The sequence below is a fragment of the Lates calcarifer genome, unplaced genomic scaffold, assembly GCF_001640805.2.
Source record: "Lates calcarifer isolate ASB-BC8 unplaced genomic scaffold, TLL_Latcal_v3 scaffold_20_43, whole genome shotgun sequence".
In the NCBI taxonomy this organism is placed as follows: domain Eukaryota; kingdom Metazoa; phylum Chordata; class Actinopteri; family Centropomidae; genus Lates; species Lates calcarifer.
The window spans coordinates 277,501-294,949 of record NW_026118149.1 but is presented as its reverse complement, the minus strand read 5'-3'; the positions used below and the strand labels follow the sequence as shown (position 1 = coordinate 294,949).

The 17,449-nt window shown below is 46.5% G+C and overlaps 2 protein-coding genes across 5 annotated transcripts in view; one reads left to right on the top strand and one right to left on the bottom strand.

The window, feature by feature from the left end:
* Window positions 1–853: 853 nt before the first annotated feature.
* Window positions 854–15,016, top strand: LOC108894622 (bromodomain-containing protein 3). Of its 4 annotated transcripts, none has more exons than XM_018693306.2 (12): window positions 854–1,000; window positions 6,092–6,406; window positions 6,501–6,612; window positions 6,755–6,892; window positions 7,988–8,135; window positions 8,399–8,568; window positions 8,675–9,070; window positions 9,220–9,348; window positions 9,430–9,612; window positions 9,815–10,047; window positions 10,148–10,446; window positions 10,989–15,016. In XM_018693306.2, exons 2-12 carry the CDS (start codon window positions 6,315–6,317, stop codon window positions 11,105–11,107), a joined length of 2,019 nt encoding a protein of 672 aa, XP_018548822.1. In that variant the 5' UTR covers window positions 854–1,000; window positions 6,092–6,314; the 3' UTR covers window positions 11,108–15,016. The 4 variants fall into 4 exon arrangements, with proteins under 4 accessions (XP_018548822.1, XP_018548816.1, XP_018548817.1 ...); XM_018693300.2 differs by having other exon boundaries at window positions 9,430–9,636; XM_018693301.2 differs by having other exon boundaries at window positions 867–1,311; window positions 9,430–9,636.
* Window positions 12,818–17,449, bottom strand: part of LOC127142220 (putative uncharacterized protein BRD3OS) — a 4,814-nt gene continuing 182 nt past the window's right edge. The window contains exons 1-2 of the mRNA XM_051069491.1: window positions 17,198–17,449; window positions 12,818–16,569 (exon numbers count right to left, since the gene is read on the bottom strand). The exon at window positions 17,198–17,449 is cut by the window's right edge and continues 182 nt beyond it. Of these exons, the coding sequence (XP_050925448.1) occupies window positions 16,105–16,437 (333 nt within the window). The 5' untranslated portion in view covers window positions 16,438–16,569; window positions 17,198–17,449 and the 3' untranslated portion in view covers window positions 12,818–16,104. The remainder of the gene's footprint in view (window positions 16,570–17,197) is intronic.

The following is a 17,449-nucleotide window of genomic DNA, read 5'->3' as shown; positions in this document are numbered from 1 at the left end:
TTGGATCAGTGTGATGACCTGTGCAGCCTGTAGGAGGCGCTCACAGGCCTCACTTATTTGAGGAAACGTGATAAATGGTATATTCTGCATCTCATTGCAGCTGGATCCCTGCTGTCCTGAACCGGTCCAGGTCGAGCTCCAGCTCCTCATGTTTCACCTTCTTTACTTACATTGCACTATTTATGAAAAGATAAAACTACTGATGTTCCATTAAAGAGGTTACTGCAGATGGAGCAGCTGTGGACAGGTGCATGTTGTCCTCATTGTTCAGGGTCATCACAGCTCCGGCACTCTTTTAACATTATATATATAAATATATATCAACAGCTAATCAGACTGAGAGACAGACAGACAATAACAAACAGACAGACAACTATAACAAATATGTGATGTTGTTGTTTTAAAAAAGCTGCAAATCACAAATGTCAGTTACTGAGTATCAGTCCTCTCAAAAACCCAATATAATCAATAAATCTATCATGTCTATCTATCTGTTTCATTTCCTAATATAATCAATTTAAAGATAAGCTATTCGTCTAATTATCAATAACTGATCAGTATTGATCAGAAAATTTATCAGAAATCTGCTGCTTCAGAGCAGAGCGGGCCCAGGTGCTCTGCTGCCGCTCTGCATGCTGGGAAACGCAGTTCGAGCCCCGGCGCCATTCTGAACCCAGTAAACCTCACTAGCCAATCACAGCAGCCCATTCGCCGTCTCAGCCAGTCACCGCGCTCCAACTACCTCACCGTCCAATCACAGCGCCTCACATCCGCGAGCAACAAATCGTAGCCCCGCAGACACCCCACAACCAATCACAACGCCCCGGCCACCCGGACAGCCAATCCGATTACAACAACATGCATGATGCTGCTCGCTACTGCGCCTGCGCACACGGTAGACAGCTGATAACTCATCTATTATGCTACTTGGCTAAATAAAAACCTCTGAGAAAGCTGCTCGGATCCCGCCGCTGGACGCACCAGAGGACCCGAACACAAAGTAAACACAGCTGTCTGACCGGTAGCGGGGGGATTAGCGGGTAAACGGAGCGGAGGTTGGTCCCGGAGAGTGCAGGAGGTGTCGGTGTGTCGGAGCTACTCGGCGCCTTCAGACAAAGCTCAGCTAACAGGCTAACGGCTCGTTAGCTAGCCAAACACCGCGGTAACATCTGCAAAGATCAGATTTTTAAACCACCTGGTCCGCTCCCTGAGCGTTTCATAACCGAACAAATGTCACCGTGTCTCCTCCAGCGCGCGCCCAGACGCCGCCACCGCCGCTAAAAATACAATTAACGGTCTTTTACGTGCTCGGTAAGTAGCCTAGCTCGGTCCGTTAGCGACCTAGCTCATATTTTGCATCGGCTTGCCCGCCATCTTTTTAAAGCGAGATAAATGGGCTGCTCCGTTAGCCCGCAGATCACCGACCCCGGAGCCGCCGCTGCAGCCGGAGCGGGTTTCTGGCTGGAAACGGTCAGTTAATAACGGGCTCGGTGTGTGTGGCGGCGGATGGCGCTGATGTGGACTGGATGTGTGGAGTTTGTCGGTCGCAGCGGTGAGTGTTAGCCGTTAGCTCCTCGTTAGCCGCAGCAGGCAGCGAGCAGCCGCCGGACTCCGACATCTGTTGATCCCCCACAGGACGCCACCGAGACCCGGACAGGTTAGGGGAGTTTTGAGGTGTGTTTGGTGTGTAGTAGGCAGGTAGGAGGCCGGTCTCTGTGAGGAGATTCTCTGGTCTGAGGGGGGCAACCGGGTTTCATGCGGTTTGTGGTCCCGGTGTTGAAGACCGCTGCAGGACTCTGAGGACACACATAAGTCCGGACCAGCACCTGTTGGGATCCAGAGAGGGTTTAAGGCCTGAAACGAGTGAAATGAGACCCGGGTCTGGGTGGTCTTTTATAACCCTCAACAGACGCACAGAGATGTAAAATCCTCTGAGGAGCTGGAACCTGGAAATATGTGTCATGTTTGGTTGAAACGTCAGATCCCAGCGATCAGTAATCAGTCTTACTGATTAAGTGACTAATCACAGTAGAGTTTACAGTAGACCTGGGTGCAGGTGTTGGTTCTGAGTTTGGGGTAAGGATCAGGTAGAGGTCAGAGCTTAAACTATGAATCGATTGACAGAAACTGATCAGTTATTAGAGCCTTAGTTGTAAAATTATTCACCTTCCTTCATTCGCCTGTTTTAGCCGTAAACTGAATGTTAGGAAGTTTTGATCGATCAAAGATAAGACAATTAGATATAGATGATTAATCAGTCATCTATAAAAATCAGAAAGTTGTGATTGGTGCCTGAGGAGACATGTTTTTATTAACAGACCAAAGACTGTCACTTTACAGGTGAATAATTTTCCATTTTTACTGAAAATATAATTAATTAAATTGATGAATTAATTAACTGATTATCAGGACTGATGGCAGATCAACTGACTTGAGGGCACAAATTAAAAGGAGGTTTGAGCTCGAACGTGTTGAGCGGAGATAATTTACGCTTTTCTCAAACTGTTAAAGACAAGTTTGTTAAAGTGAAAAGTAAAAAGAAGTTGATGTAAAATGAGTTACTGATGACGAGTCAGAAACTATTGATTAATTGTAATTTTTGGTTTCTCAGATGATGATTTTCTACGACTGAATATTTTTATTTTTGGTAAAACACAACAGACGTCACCTTCAGCTCTGTGAAGCTGCTGTGGTCCGTTTTTAATGTTTAATAGATGACTGAAACGATCAATCAGCAGAGTAATTGATGAAAATAATGATCAGTTGCAGCTGGAACAGTGAGCGACAGATTATCATCAGTTTATGTTTAAGATGAGGAGAAAGACTGAAGCTGCTGACGAACCATCACTCAGCAGTGTTTCCTTGTTTTCTTAGAGGCCTGAACATGTGTGGTTTGAACAGTGGACGACGTATTGATCAGTTTCTGTCTTTATAACTGATTGATTAATGTGTTGTGTCAGTATCAAACTTAGCGCTTAAAGATCCCACATTGTGGGTGTCAGTGAAGTTACACCTGAACACACCTGGTTGTTAGAATGTGCCCTGGTGCTGCTCAGGTTTATTTGGTGTCAGAGTCAGAACTCTTATTAAAGTGGAAGATCCTTTTAGTTTAACCAGAAACATCTCTATATATCACTACCAGGCTCCATTGTCAAAAACAGGGATTTAACCAGGAGCTTCTGGATACCACTGCCTCCATCTGTTTGTGTTTGTTACTGTGTGGTACTTTTACTCCAGTAAAGTATCTGATTACTTCCACCACTGAAAGTCACACAGCCTGACAGAAACACAAATATCATGGTCAGGGATGAGTGTGATTAATCAATGATTGTTTATTACTAAGAATTTGTTAATCACATGGAATTGAACAGTCTGTATCAGTGAGGTTGTCTTGTGTCTTGAATATAATGATTTTCACTGTGGTGGTGACCAGCAGGAGGCGCTGTTACAGTTTAAACACTCAGAGCAGGAGGAGTTTGGCGTGGGAACATTTCCAGCTCAGAAATAACAACGCTCTTTACAAACATTGTTGGTGATAACTGTGTTGTGTCGTAGCTTTGGTTTGTTCATGTGTTGCTTTGACTCGCTGCCTTTATGAGGCCACAGATCTTTGTTGTTTTACTTCCTGTTAGTTCAACTTTAAAGACTTTGTTTCAGAGGATTGTTGTTGGATCATTTCTTCACTGAAGAAAAAAACACTTTCTTTAGGAAGTAAAGTACAAAAAATAATGACTAATCTATAATCAATAGCCAGTCAAATAAAAATCCCTAGTCCCGATCCAACAGCTGCGTTTTATTTAAAAACGTCAGTACGAACGTCTTTAAGGACGTCTGCTTTGACGTGTCGGAGTTGTGCTAAATGCTAACATCTGGACTCGAGTCGAGTCACGTGATCAAACTCACTCTAGTTGTGACAGTGGAGACCAAACCAAACAGTTTTGATCTATGAGGTTTAACTTTGGTATTTTCCAGGTTTCTGGATGTAAATGATTGATTGAGATAATAATCTTTGGAATCGATGCCGTATTGATCAGTGAACAGCTTCTGTGGAGTGATCCAACCGACAACTGTCCTCATCAGAGTCCGTCTGTTAAAGACCTGCTCAGATTGTTCTTCTAAGAATCTAAAGATTTAGTTTGATCAGTTGACCAGGCTGTGAAACGTCTTCCATAGTTTCCGTGGTGCGTTCAGTGTCCTGTTTTAATAAATTGACTGATGTTGTCGTTCATCGTCATCAGATTAACACCAGTATCAGTTCAGTTTGTCCTCTTTAGTGTTGGAGGGTCATGATGTGAGAGCTGGTTCTTTACAGGTCCCTGCAGTTGATGAGGACTCGGTTCAGTCCTGATGTTCAGATGGACTCGATCCCTGGTTCTGGTTCAGCGTAGGCTGTGGGAGCTGTGGACAATGTTTAGGGTTTAACCGACGGGAGCAGGTGATGTTTGTGAAAACCGGAAGAGCAGGTCAAACAGGACGTTTGAACACATGTTCGTTTCAACATGTGAACTGAACTCACATGTTCATGTGCAGGACTGTGTCGGTAAAACCTGTTTGATTCGGCAGTAAAAGAAGAGTTGAATTATTTTGAATTAAAGATAAAATTATCTGTTGACAGGTTCTCGACTGTGATCACTGACGATCAATCGATCGAGAAAATCATCAGCAAATGATCTGATAATAATAATCAATAGCAGTCCTCGATACCAACATATATATACTATGATGAAGCAACGCGTCTGTCAGACTGATTGAGAGATCATATTCATTAATTTAATCAGGTTGTCTCATAAAAATTAATATACATCATAAAAGACATGAGATAATAAAGTTTAAAAGTGAATAAGAGGCCGGGTCAGAATATCTGTCTTTAATCCTCTGATCTGAATCTGGAACCATTAAAGGTTTTAATGGGGGAGTGTCAGAGTCACTGATTCAGATGAATAAAACTCTGTCATCTGCAAAAAAAATGGAGGTTTAAGAACAATGATGACTTTATTCATGTATAAAGTAAAGTGAAGTGGGCGGAGGATGGACCCCTGTGGGCCTCCATTTCTGATCTAATCCTGATTCACACTAACACATGATTAAAATCCTATCTGATGTAGAAAACATGAGAGAGCATACACCTGAGGACAGATCATGTCAGATTGTCACAGTTGTGTTCTTACAGTGTGTGATGTCCAACACACCACACAACAGATTCACCACCAGAGTCTGGACTCTCACAGCTCCACATCTGACCACGTCAGAGGAAACAAACATGGCCAACAACCACATCTCTTGTTCACTGCGCTTCCGTCTTTGGTCAGCTACTTCCTGATTGGCTATCGTTCAGTTCGATCCACAGAGAGAAGGAGGAGCTGTGATTATCTTGTAGTGTGATATGATTATCTGTGATGGTTGAATCCAGCAGGTTAAATTCTTGTCAACTCCTGAAACTCGAGGCCACATAAAAATACAATATTGACAAAAATGATCCACGGTACCCTGAAATGTGAGTGAACACCAGGGGGCGCTGCTGCAGCTGCAACACTGCTAGCCAGTGATTGACACTACATCATCATCTGTACGACGCGCCTTTGAAATGAACAAAGTGAGTGATGCAGACTGAACTGTCCTGGTCATTCTCACTGAGAGATTCACACAGTTTCCTGCTTTAATGTGACAAACAGGAAGTGAATGTAGCTTCAGTTTTCTCTCTTCCACAGTGAAACAGTGAAGGTTTCTTCACAGTGAACAGGATTGATCTGTTCATCCAAGCACAAGGATGGCTTTATCTAAATGTCTGGTTGAAGCTCAGGAATCAAAATGTCCGATGATGCTTTAGTTGCTGTTTGTGATTGATATGAGTGGAAGTGATTGATGATGACGTTTCGTATCGATCGCTGGCTCCTGAATCGATCGACTCTTGACATCAAACACTGAGTCGAATATTGACAGATGAAGAACTTTGTCTGACCACCAGCCTGAAACTGTTAAAGTATGAGAACGTGTAACAACAGAAGGTGTTGAATTGTGTCATGGCCGCTCCTTTACCCAGAATTCACCCCTGACAGGACTGAGAGCTAACGCCGTCTGTGTCTCTCCTCAGGTCGTGCAATGGGAGTTTGTCTTCTCGGGGGAAACATCGAGCTGAAGCATCAACACCAACCACACCTGAACTGAACACACACTAACACACACCTGTGTGCCCCCCCCCCCCACACACACACACACACACATCCACACCCTCAGACCACAGAGGGAGTAGTTTTTTCACCTTCAGGTCAGACACTGCCGTCCCACGGTGCATTGCTGCGTCACCGTCGTCCACCATGTCGGACGCCCCCGAGGCTGCACCCCCCAGCCCCCCTCCCCTCACCAACCCGCCGCCCCCCGAGGTCACCAACCCCACCAAACCCGGCAGGTAGGTGACCGCCGGTCACGTGACGTATCCTCAGGTGGTTCAGACACCTGAGTCCTTCAGCTCGTCCGTGACATCGTGTGTTTATGTCGTTCAGGAAAACCAACCAGCTGCAGTACATGCAGAACGTGGTGGTGAAGACTCTGTGGAAACATCAGTTCGCATGGCCGTTCTACCAACCTGTGGACGCCATCAAGCTCTGCCTGTCTGTGAGTACACACAGAGTACACACTGAGTGTACACTCTGTACACACTGTACACTCTGTACACAGTCAGTGTTTCTCGGTGGATGTTGTTTCCTGTTTTTATTCTAACTATGCTAAGCTAAGCTAATCACCTCCATGTTTCCAGGACTACCACAAAGTGATCAAGAACCCGATGGACATGGGAACCATAAAGAAACGTCTGGAGAACAATTATTACTGGAGCGCCAGTGAGGCCATGCAGGACTTCAACACCATGTTCACCAACTGTTACATCTACAACAAGGTACTACACCCTGTACTACACCCTGTACTACACCCATTACTACACCCTTTACTACACCCTGTACTGCACCCTGTACTACACCCTGTACTACACCCATTACTACACCCTGTACTGCACCCTGTACTACACCCTGTACTACACCCTGTAGTACTCTCAGTAGTACCCTCAGTACTCTCAGTAGTACTCTCAGTAGTACCCTCAGTACTCTCAGTAGTACTCTCAGTAGTACCCTCAGTAGTACCCTCAGTAGTACTCTCAGTACCCTCAGTAGTACCCTCAGTAGTACCCTCAGTAGTCTCAGTAGTACTCTCAGTAGTACCCTCAGTAGTACTCCTCAGTAGTACCCTCAGTAGTACCCTCAGTCTCAGTAGTACCCTCAGTAGTACCCTCAGTAGTCTCAGTAGTACCCTCAGTAGTACCCTCAGTAGTCTCAGTAGTACTCTCAGTAGTACCCTCAGTAGTCTCAGTAGTACTCTCAGTAGTACCCTCAGTAGTACCTCAGTACCTCAGTAGTACTCTCAGTAGTACCCTCAGTAGTACCCTCAGTAGTCTCTCAGTAGTACCCTCAGTAGTCTCAGTACTCTCAGTAGTACCCTCAGTACCTCAGTAGTACCCTCAGTAGTACCCTCAGTACTCTCAGTAGTACTCTCAGTAGTACTCTCAGTAGTACTCTCAGTAGTACCCTCAGTAGTACTCTCAGTACTCTCAGTAGTACCCTCAGTAGTACCCTCAGTAGTACCCTCAGTACTCTCAGTAGTACCCTCAGTAGTACCCTCAGTAGTCTCAGTAGTACTCTCAGTAGTACCCTCAGTAGTACCCTCAGTACTCTCAGTAGTACTCTCAGTAGTACCCTCAGTACCCTCAGTACCCTCAGTAGTACCCTCAGTAGTACCCTCAGTAGTACTCTCAGTAGTACCCTCAGTACCCTCAGTAGTACCCTCAGTAGTACCCTCAGTAGTACCCTCAGTAGTACCCTCAGTACTCTCAGTAGTACTCTCAGTAGTACCCTCAGTACCCTCAGTAGTACTCTCAGTAGTACCCTCAGTAGTACTCTCAGTAGTACTCTCAGTACTCTAACAGTGGTGTCCTCTGCAGCCGACAGACGACATCGTGCTCATGGCTCAGGCTCTGGAGAAGATCTTCCTGCAGAAAGTGGCTCAGATGCCTCAGGAGGAAGTCGCTCTGCTGCCTCCAGCTCCCAAAGGAAAGAACAAGAGCAAGCAGCCGGCCGCCGCCACCACAGGTAAATACTGCAATGACACCCACACAGGTACTACTACAGTTAGAATCATGTACTACAGTGGTAAATGTACCACAGATACTGCATCTGTGCCTTGATTTATGGCTCCAGTACTTCTGTGGTGTTGCCATAGAAACAGATAAGGTATTATCATAAGAACGTAGAGTACTGTTGGATGTACTTTGACAATATCATAGGTACTGTGTAGTACAGTGGTACTGGCTGTATTTCATTCCAGTACTAACAGTACTCTCTCTGTGTCTCAGTGAGTCAGCAGGCCGAGTCCTCAGCCTCCCCTCCCCCCTCCTACCCCTCCCCCTCCCCCTCTCAGACGCCCGTCATCTCCACCACGCCCACACCTGTCCAGGCCACGCCCCCTGTGTCTGCTCCGCAGCCCCCAGCAACCATGATGCCATCTGCACAGCCCGTCGTCAAGGTAACAGCAGTGTGGAGCAAGACAGTATCACGTGAAAAAAGATGGACGCTGACTTTTCGCTCTCTCCACCTGTCTGTCTCTCTCCATCTGTCTGTCTCTCTAACAGAAGAAAGGTGTGAAGAGGAAAGCCGACACCACCACCCCAACCACGTCGGCGATCTCTGCTGGTCGTGCCGACTCTCCGTCCCCTCAGGACACCAAACCAGCCAAACTGGGCTCGTCCCGTCGCGAGGCTGCCGCCCGCCCCGCTAAGACCCGCCGTGAGACGGGCGAAGAGGTGGCGGGGGGTGAGGTGGGAGGTGGAGGAGGAGGAGCCGGAAGCAGGAAGGGCGGCAAGCTGGGTGAGCAGATGAAGCACTGCGACGCCATCCTGAAGGAGATGCTCTCCAAGAAACACGCCGCCTATGCCTGGCCTTTCTACAAGCCGGTGGATGCAGAGGCGCTGGAGCTGCACGACTACCACGACATCATCAAACACCCCATGGACCTCAGCACTGTCCGGGTAACCAACATCACCATGCACTAAACACACCTTCACCTCTTCCTGGTTTGAGAGACGTGGTCACCAGCTGTTGTATCTTTGACCTGAACTACCTGAGGACAGGTGATGAGATGATGACCTCATTTTTAACCACTCTCTCCCTCCAACAGAAAAAGATGGATAAAGGAGAGTACAACGATCCTCAGAGTTTTGCAACGGACGTCAGGTTAATGTTCTCCAACTGTTACAAGTATAATCCTCCAGACCACGAGGTGGTGGCCATGGCCCGTAAGCTGCAGGTACGTCAGAGCTCCAGAACCTTCCAGGACCTTCACCTGTCTGATGGCCGTTGTCCATTAACGTGTTATCTCTCTCCTCAGGATGTGTTTGAGATGCGTTTCGCTAAGATCCCAGACGAGGGCCTGGAGGCGTCGGTCCCGTCCACGACACCAGTGGTCAGTAAAAGCACCGCCTCCTCTGACAGCAGCAACAACTCCTCCTCCGACGAATCGTCCGACTCTGAGGAGGAGCGAGCCACGCGATTGGCTGAGCTACAGGAGCAGGTTGGTGCTGCCGAGCAATCACAGGTCAAGAACATCCTGGTTTTCTTCTCTAATATCGTAGATTTCATTTGCATTTGAAACAAAAATATTGATCCTACATATTGATATGTGATTGTAGATCCATCAGTAGATTGATCAGTTGAAGGCGTTTCTAAATATTGATCTGAGGATTCAGGTTTTGATAATTAGTCTATTCCACCAGTTGAAGGCGGTGCACGAGCAGCTGGCTGTCCTGTCCCAGGCTCCGGTCAGCAAGCCAAAGAAGAAGAAAGAGAAGAAAGACAAGGAGAAGAAGAAGGACAAAGACAAAGACAAAGGGAACAAGGGCAAGATGGAGGAAGAGAAGAAGCCGAAGGCTGCGGCCCAACAGCCCAAACCGGCCAATCTGAAGAAGGCACCAGCTAGGAAAGCCAACAGCACGGTGACCGCCACCAGGTATGGTTCAGTGACCACAGGATTTTAGAGCTCTAACATTCAGATCTCTGTGGAGTTTGAAAGATATCTGACCAATCAGAGCCACTCTCTGTGTTTCCAGGCAACCTAAGAAAGGCAGCAAGACGTCGGGCGGCGGCTCGGCCAACGGAGACGACGGTGAGGAGTCATCCCTGCCGATGTCGTACGATGAGAAGCGCCAGCTGAGTCTGGACATCAACCGGCTGCCGGGGGAGAAGCTGGGCCGCGTCGTCCACATCATCCAGTCCAGAGAGCCATCGCTGAGGGACTCCAACCCCGATGAGATAGAGATCGACTTCGAAACCCTCAAACCCTCCACACTCCGAGAGCTGGAGCGCTACGTCAAGTCCTGTCTGCAGAAGAAACAGAGGAAGCTACTGCGTAAGTTACGAGTTGAGCCATGAACTCATGAATGAACTAGACCTTTGGAGTAATTCATACAAACTGCTGCACACACATTTTAACAACATTTTTGACTTTGATTCATTTGAGTAGAACTTTAATCAATTCTTTCAAGTTCAAATTCAGTTCAATAAAGTCAACGATCTTTATTATCAGATTGTTGTGCAGCCAGCAGAAGAAATCACACAGCAGGAAACAGTCAGGTTCTAACAGTAGAAACATCCAAATCCAATAAATAAGCTGCTACAAGTAGTTAAATAAACATAACAGGTAAAAATAAAATGAACATGTTTCTTAAGGTCTCAGCCACCAAACACTCAGACCTTCAGTCTGTATGAACAGAAACTGAGCTAGCACCATGACAGCTAGCCTCTTCAACTGCTAGCTTACAGTTAGCATCTCTGATTTGGCAGAGCTAGCCGCTGTATAAACAGATGTAGATGGGGCTGGGTGTGAAATCCAGTGACCATGACACTGTGCTTATTAACCCGTCTCTCCCCCTCCCTCCCTCCCCCACTTAGAGAAGGCAGCAGGAGGCGGGGCCTCAGGAGGCGGGGCTAGTCGTTTGAGTGGCAGCTCTTCTTCCTCCTCTGACGACAGCTCCTCAACAGGAACCTCCTCTTCCTCCGACACAGACTGAACACACACACACACACACACACACACACACACAGAGGTCTATCCACTCAACACACACACACAGGAAGGCAGTATATACAGGTAACACATGCAAACACACATTAACACACATCATGTAAACTTCCATCCTGACCACACACACAAAAGACAGAGATACACACTCTGAACATATACACCCCCCCCCCCCCCCCCCCCCCCCCCCCAACCACACACACACACACACACACACACACCCAGACTTGGAGACTGTATGTAAATAGGCTGACCTGTTTTTTAGCTCCTAGTGTCGTTTGTTTTTTTTGTTTTTTTTTTCTTCCTGGAGGAATGCAGAGAGACAGAAGAGAGGAAGAAGAAAGCGACAAATTCACAGTGAGAAGAGAAGAGGAGGAGGAGGAGGAGGAGGAGGAGGGAGACGGGCAGCCTGCCTGCCTGTCTGTCTGTCTGCCCGGGAGTCAGACTGATCTTCTCTGAACTCTGAAACAAACAAAATCATCAAGGCTTTCTTCTTCTTCTTCGTCTTATTGGACGGCCGGCTGTGACCCCTGACCTCTGAAAACATTCCAGAAGCATCTATGGAGTGGTGGTGGTGATCTCAGTGGGTTTTACACTGATCCAGATTCAGATATCGATGGTTTGGAGGCGGAGCTGTCAGCAGGCGACAACTGAAAACTTTACGTTCCTCAGATTTTTTATTTTCACAGTGGAGATGCCTCCGAGCTCAAAGCATCATGGGACATTTAACAGAAGCCAATCGGAGTGTTTCCACAGCGAAGTCGTCTTCAGGTCTGTAATCATCCAGACCCGAGCTGAAGTTTGGTTTCTAGACGAAAACCTAAACCTCCAGGAATCATCGCTCAGAGAGAAGACGGAGGAAGCGTCAGAGTTTTAACGTTGAAGCTAAAACGGGATGTTCAGTCCTTCTGATAAGAGACAAATCGCGAACAAAAAAAACGAACAATTTCTGTCTGAATCAGCTTATTTTGATGAATCGTTGAGTCGGTTTGTCTGAGCAGCAGGTAATGAGCAACACACCGTCTCTCTGCAGCGAGTTCCCAGCGTCTGCAGGTTTTTATTTAATAAAAAAGAATTGATTTCCGATCAGAACAAAGAGAAATCTGATCCAGTCTGATCATCATCAACCCTCTGAGACCGAACCCATCCTCTGTTGGTCCTGCAACCCAAACCCACAACCTACTGTCTGCCCTGGGGTCAGCACTGTGGGGGGGGACCCCGACCCCCCACCACCACCCACCCAGCGCCGGCTCTGTCACCAGAGAGCGAGACAGACTTCTTCTTTTCTTCTTTTTTTTTTTTTAACACTACATTTGCTTTATTTTTGTTTCTTTGATTTTTCAGGTTGTGTGCTGAAACTTGTTTGTGTCTTATGAGGTTCTCTATATAAAAATGTCTTTGTACCGCTGTCCTGTTCCAACCCCCCACCCCCCCGGTTCCCCCGCCAAAACAAAACCACTCATACTGTAACAGCCCCCCCACACAGATACTTCAGTTTAAAGCTGTCCCAGATGTAAGGAAGAGTCCTGACGTCTGTTTTAGGTGGGAGGTTAAAACGCCTCCTCTGTTTTAAAGTTTCTTATTTTAGCTGCTTTTGTAGGAAACAATGAGGTGAACGGTCAGACAAAAAGTTCTGAAAAACAAAGTAAAAAGTTCTGAAAAATAAGAAATACTTCGTTACTTCATTCTGTTTGAAACCTTTATGTAACTGTTGTTTTTAAAGATTTTTAGTCTGTAAAATGTCCAAAATAAAAGTCAGATCCTCATCACGAGGAGTCGGATAAAAAAAGTTTGTAACTTTTCACACGACGTTAACTCAGAAAATGTTCTCCAGCTCAAATGAAACTGACCAATACTTTAAATTTCATCAGTTAATTGAGTTTTCAAAATCATTTTATTTGATCTTGTTTCAGTAAAGTTTGTTCTGATTGGCTGACGGGACGTCGACTTGTTAAAACTCCACAGACCAACAGGTTTTAGTTTGATCTGTGGTGACGAAGCTGTTCGATGTTTTGATGATGTCACAACTCTGTACTCACCTGATTGGTTGCTGCAGACAGCTGATTCTTCAGACGAACTCAGACCCTTCTTATGAAACTTCCTTGCTTTTGGGGTGCGGCCAACACCTGATGTCCAGTCTTAAGTTTGATCTGGCTCCACAGCAGCAGGTTTGTGATCGGGTCCAGGTGCGACTCGTGCAACTCAGCTCTGATTGGTTGATTGTGATGGATGACCACGTGACCGCCGTGGTGACGTGATGTCAGAGTGCTGCGTCTCTGAAACCTGAGGAAAGTTTTATCCTGTAGGAAGTTAGAATTTCCAGTTCTCTGACCAACTTTAAACACAACGTCAGATGACAGGTGTGGGAGCGGGGGAGTTGACCAATCGGATTGATTCAGGTTAAATCAGGTTCACCTGTCGACCTGTCCGTCTTCGATTGTCACCCATCTGTTGTTGTTACGTTTGACCTTTGACCTCTGGGTACACGTGATGAGGTCGGGCTGTGGGTGTGTCTGTGTGGGTGGAGCTGCAGCTCAACAGGAGACAATAGGAGCGCAGGACCACAGAGTCCTCTTCTCTTTCATCCAAAGAAACGTCTTCCTGTGTCGCCAGCATCAAAGTTTTTTTTTATCCCTGAATTTTGTCTCGAGGTTGTGTTAGGTCGGACCAGAAAAATCACCTGTTCCTAATAAACTGATCAAACGATCGTAACCTGTGTTTGAGAGCGAGGCTCCAGGTTGGAGTTTGGTTGTGTGATGATGTTGGAAAAACATCATCATTCAACATGATGTTGAATAATGTCCAAACGCAGCGCCGCACTGTTTCCACTGGCTGTCATGTCAGGTGTGGTTCTGCTTTGGTTCAGGTTCAGGGTTTGTTGGCTGTGATGAGTTCTGGACTTGTTAGCTCCTGTTAGCTCAGCTAGCTTTTCAGAGAAACACAGATAAAGTTCAACACACAGAATACAAACTGTGATGTTTCCTCTGACAGGTTAGCAGCCGTTAGCATTGTTAGCAGCTGAGTCTTGGTCGGCATCAGTGTTTTGATCTGTTGTGAATGTTGCGTCTGCGGTTCTGCTTTGGTTCAGGGTTCATGGGCTCTGATGAATTCTGGACTTCCTGTGAGGACTCACAGCTCTTCAGACCTGCACATAGCTGACCAATCAATATCACTGACGCCTCTTGGTAATGAGCAGCTGGAGCTGGTTAAGGTTTGAAATATGTGATCCTGATTAATTGATCTGATAATCGAGGATCTTTCTGCTTCCAGCTTCTAATGTCAGACTGAAGCTGTAAAAAAATAAATCATGTTTCTGGAGCTGTTGACCAGATCTCATGGCCTTCCTCGGCGTGTGAAGGTGGTTTATTTGTTACCATATGGTTAAAGAAACGTGTCGGAGCTTTTTGAAAAAACAGTTTGTTTTATTTTAGACATTTCACAGACTAATCAATAACCAATCAACCTAAAACAATCAATAAGGATCCCCACACCCCCCTCTCACCCCCCCACCCGGTGTGACAGACAGACAGTTGGACAGCTCGTTGCCACAGTAACCCTCCTCTGTTTGTTTTTAGTTTGATGGTCGAGCTTTGATGCTAATAGTTAATTTTTGTATTTTAATAAGAAAAAGGAAAAAAGTGATTTTATGTATTTGCATGCACTCCGGCCGTACGTTCTTTCTTCCGTATGTTTGAGCACTGTATAGTAGCTGTATAGTAGCTGTCTGAGGTTTAGATCGAACTCCGCTCGATAGAGTAGAGACACAGAGAGAGAAAGAGAGACAGAGAGGACGAACCGATGAAAAACCAACAAGTGAATTATTTGATGTAATTACTGATATGGGATCCTTATTTTCTGAGTTCCTTTGTTTTCATAAATAAACACATAAACTGATGAACTGACTCAACTCTCATTCACACACCTTAAAAACATCCACCTCCTAAAACAGAGCAAGTCTCGCAGAGGAAGATCCTTTTAGTTTAACCAGAAACATCTCTATATCTCCACCAGACTCCATTGACAAAAACAGGGATTCTACTGGGAGCTGCTGGAATACCACTGCCTCCATCTGTTAGTGTGTCTGTGTTACTGTGTGGTACTTTTACTCATGTAAAGTATCTGATTACTTCTTCCACCACTGAAAGTCACACAGTAACACAGTTTGGTATAGTGATTATAATAGTGATGGTTCTGGTTAAACAAAGTTAAAAACCAGTGTTCATCTCTGACATCCAGCCAGGAAACTGACACAAATATCAAGAATTATAAACAGAGCTTGGTGTTTGTTACAACCACAGCACTTCCTGCTCCAGAAGGAGAAGAGAATCATGGGTAATATTCACCACTGGGGCTGTTTCTCCCAGTCTTATTCATTAGTTTTGTCTGAAAACAAAAATAATGTTAATTATTAAGGAGTTTTTAAACCTGAGGACGGAGAGATAAGAGTGCCAGAAATAAACTGCTCTGTATCTTTAAGGTTTCTTCTTCATGGGCTAAAATGTGGAACCACAGGAAGTGACTGTTTCAGACCAGAACATGTTTTTGGTGGTGGTGGTGGGGGGACAGGTGTATAATAACTGACATCAACCATTTTTCATTTCAGGGTTCAGCTGCTTTTATTTGTTTAAAATGTTTCCAGAAATCCAGGTGTGACTGAACCTCCTGGTCTCAGGTCCAGAACAGGAACGACCTGTGTCAGCCTGTTGGACTCAAACACTGCTGCTGAGTCACAGTCACTCATACATTTCCCACAATCCCAGCTGCTGCATTTGCAAACAAACAGAACTAGAGTGCTGCAGTGCATTCTGGTCTTTGTAGTCCTCTGTATATAAAACAAACACTGAATGATAACAGTGGACAGGATCAGGATCTGGATCCTTTATACTCAGTCAGTTTATACTTTAAAACCACTAAACCTTCCATGGAGTTCAGTCTTAACTGGGTCCTGTGTTCTGAGCAGTCTGCCCACAGGTTTCTGTTTCCTGTCTACATGATGCTGCAGATCCTGGACCGGCCCTCTGCGTCCTCCAGGCCCCTCTTGTCCCGGACCAGCACGGCCTGGTTCCCGTAACTGCTGTACCAGGTGGACTGGCTGCGGTTCAGGTAGGTGGAAGGGGGGCCAGCCTGCAGCTCCTCCTGCTGCTGCTGCCAGATCAGCAGGGACATGTCCCGGTACCGCAGCCGGGCGTAAGACTCTGACAGGGCCTTCTCTGCCAGGGGGGGACGACCAGGACCAGGACCAGAAGGACTGGGACCGGGAGGACCGCATTCCTCTGCCGTCATCTGCTCCTCTACAGCAGGTGGATCACAGTCCGACATGTTGGTGTCAGTGGTCCAGGATCCAGACAGATGAAGAGGGAAACGTTCCAACCCGGTCCGGACCAGCTCAGGTCCAGGTCTGCCTCAGTCATGTTCAGACACCTGATGAGTCCAGGTCCTTGTCAGCAGAACCTGAAGAAACAGAACAGGTCAGAGTCTAGATCCAGAACACCTCCTCACACCTCCACAGACCTCCTCCCTACCCCTCACACCCCCTCAGACCTCCTCACACCTCCACAGACCTCCTCCCTACCCCTCACACCCCCTCAGACCTCCTCACACCCCCTCAGACCCCCTCAGACCTCCTCACACCACCTCAGACCTCCTCCCTACCCCTCACACCCCCTCAGACCTCCTCACACACCCTCAGACCCCCTCAGACCCCCTCAGATAATTGAACTGATGATTAATCATGTATTGATCCTTAATTAGCATCTATAACTACGTCAGGTTTCTGAGTAGCAGGTGTGAAACCCTCAGTAACAGGTGCAGCTTCAAAGGTTTATTAATGTTTGTTAATGACTCAGTGACGTCAATCCCAGCTGATGAACCTTTATGAGGCAGCCTCCTCCCCTGGACAGGTGTGAGGGAACAGACTGTAAATCCAGTAATCTGCAGCTCAGACGGTTCAGGTTGTTTCTGAAGGTCAAACCGAACATCTTCCTCTGATTAGCAATAAAAAGCTGCTGAGTTTCCCGCCACAGGTCACATTTACCTGTTATTTATCATTTGATGTCATCACACAGGAGTAGAGACTCACCTGTGTGCATGTGTGATCCTCACTCACGTCGCTTTAGTCCCAGTTTAATGCCAGGACAAGTCGGTTCAGATCCCTGTCGGCTCCCGTAGATTCAGCGCCGTTTAATTCTGTTTTTCTGTCGTTAAGTTACCGGAGACTTTCCGTTCAAACACAGGGGAGCTAACAGCTGCTAGCCGCGTGTAGCTAACGGTTCATACTGCTGAATTTAAATCTGACGGCTAACGGTTAATCCTCCTGTTAGCTCAGTTAGCT

Excerpts from the sequence above, each read along its gene's own strand:
- LOC108894622 (XM_018693300.2), top strand. The coding sequence starts at position 6,315 with ATGTCGGACGCCCCCGAGGCTGCACCCCCCAGCCCCCCTCCCCTCACC. Across the intron at positions 6,893-7,987 it reads ACTGTTACATCTACAACAAG|CCGACAGACGACATCGTGCT; the intron begins GTACTACACCCT and ends TGTCCTCTGCAG. Across the intron at positions 10,048-10,147 it reads AGCACGGTGACCGCCACCAG|GCAACCTAAGAAAGGCAGCA; the intron begins GTATGGTTCAGT and ends CTGTGTTTCCAG.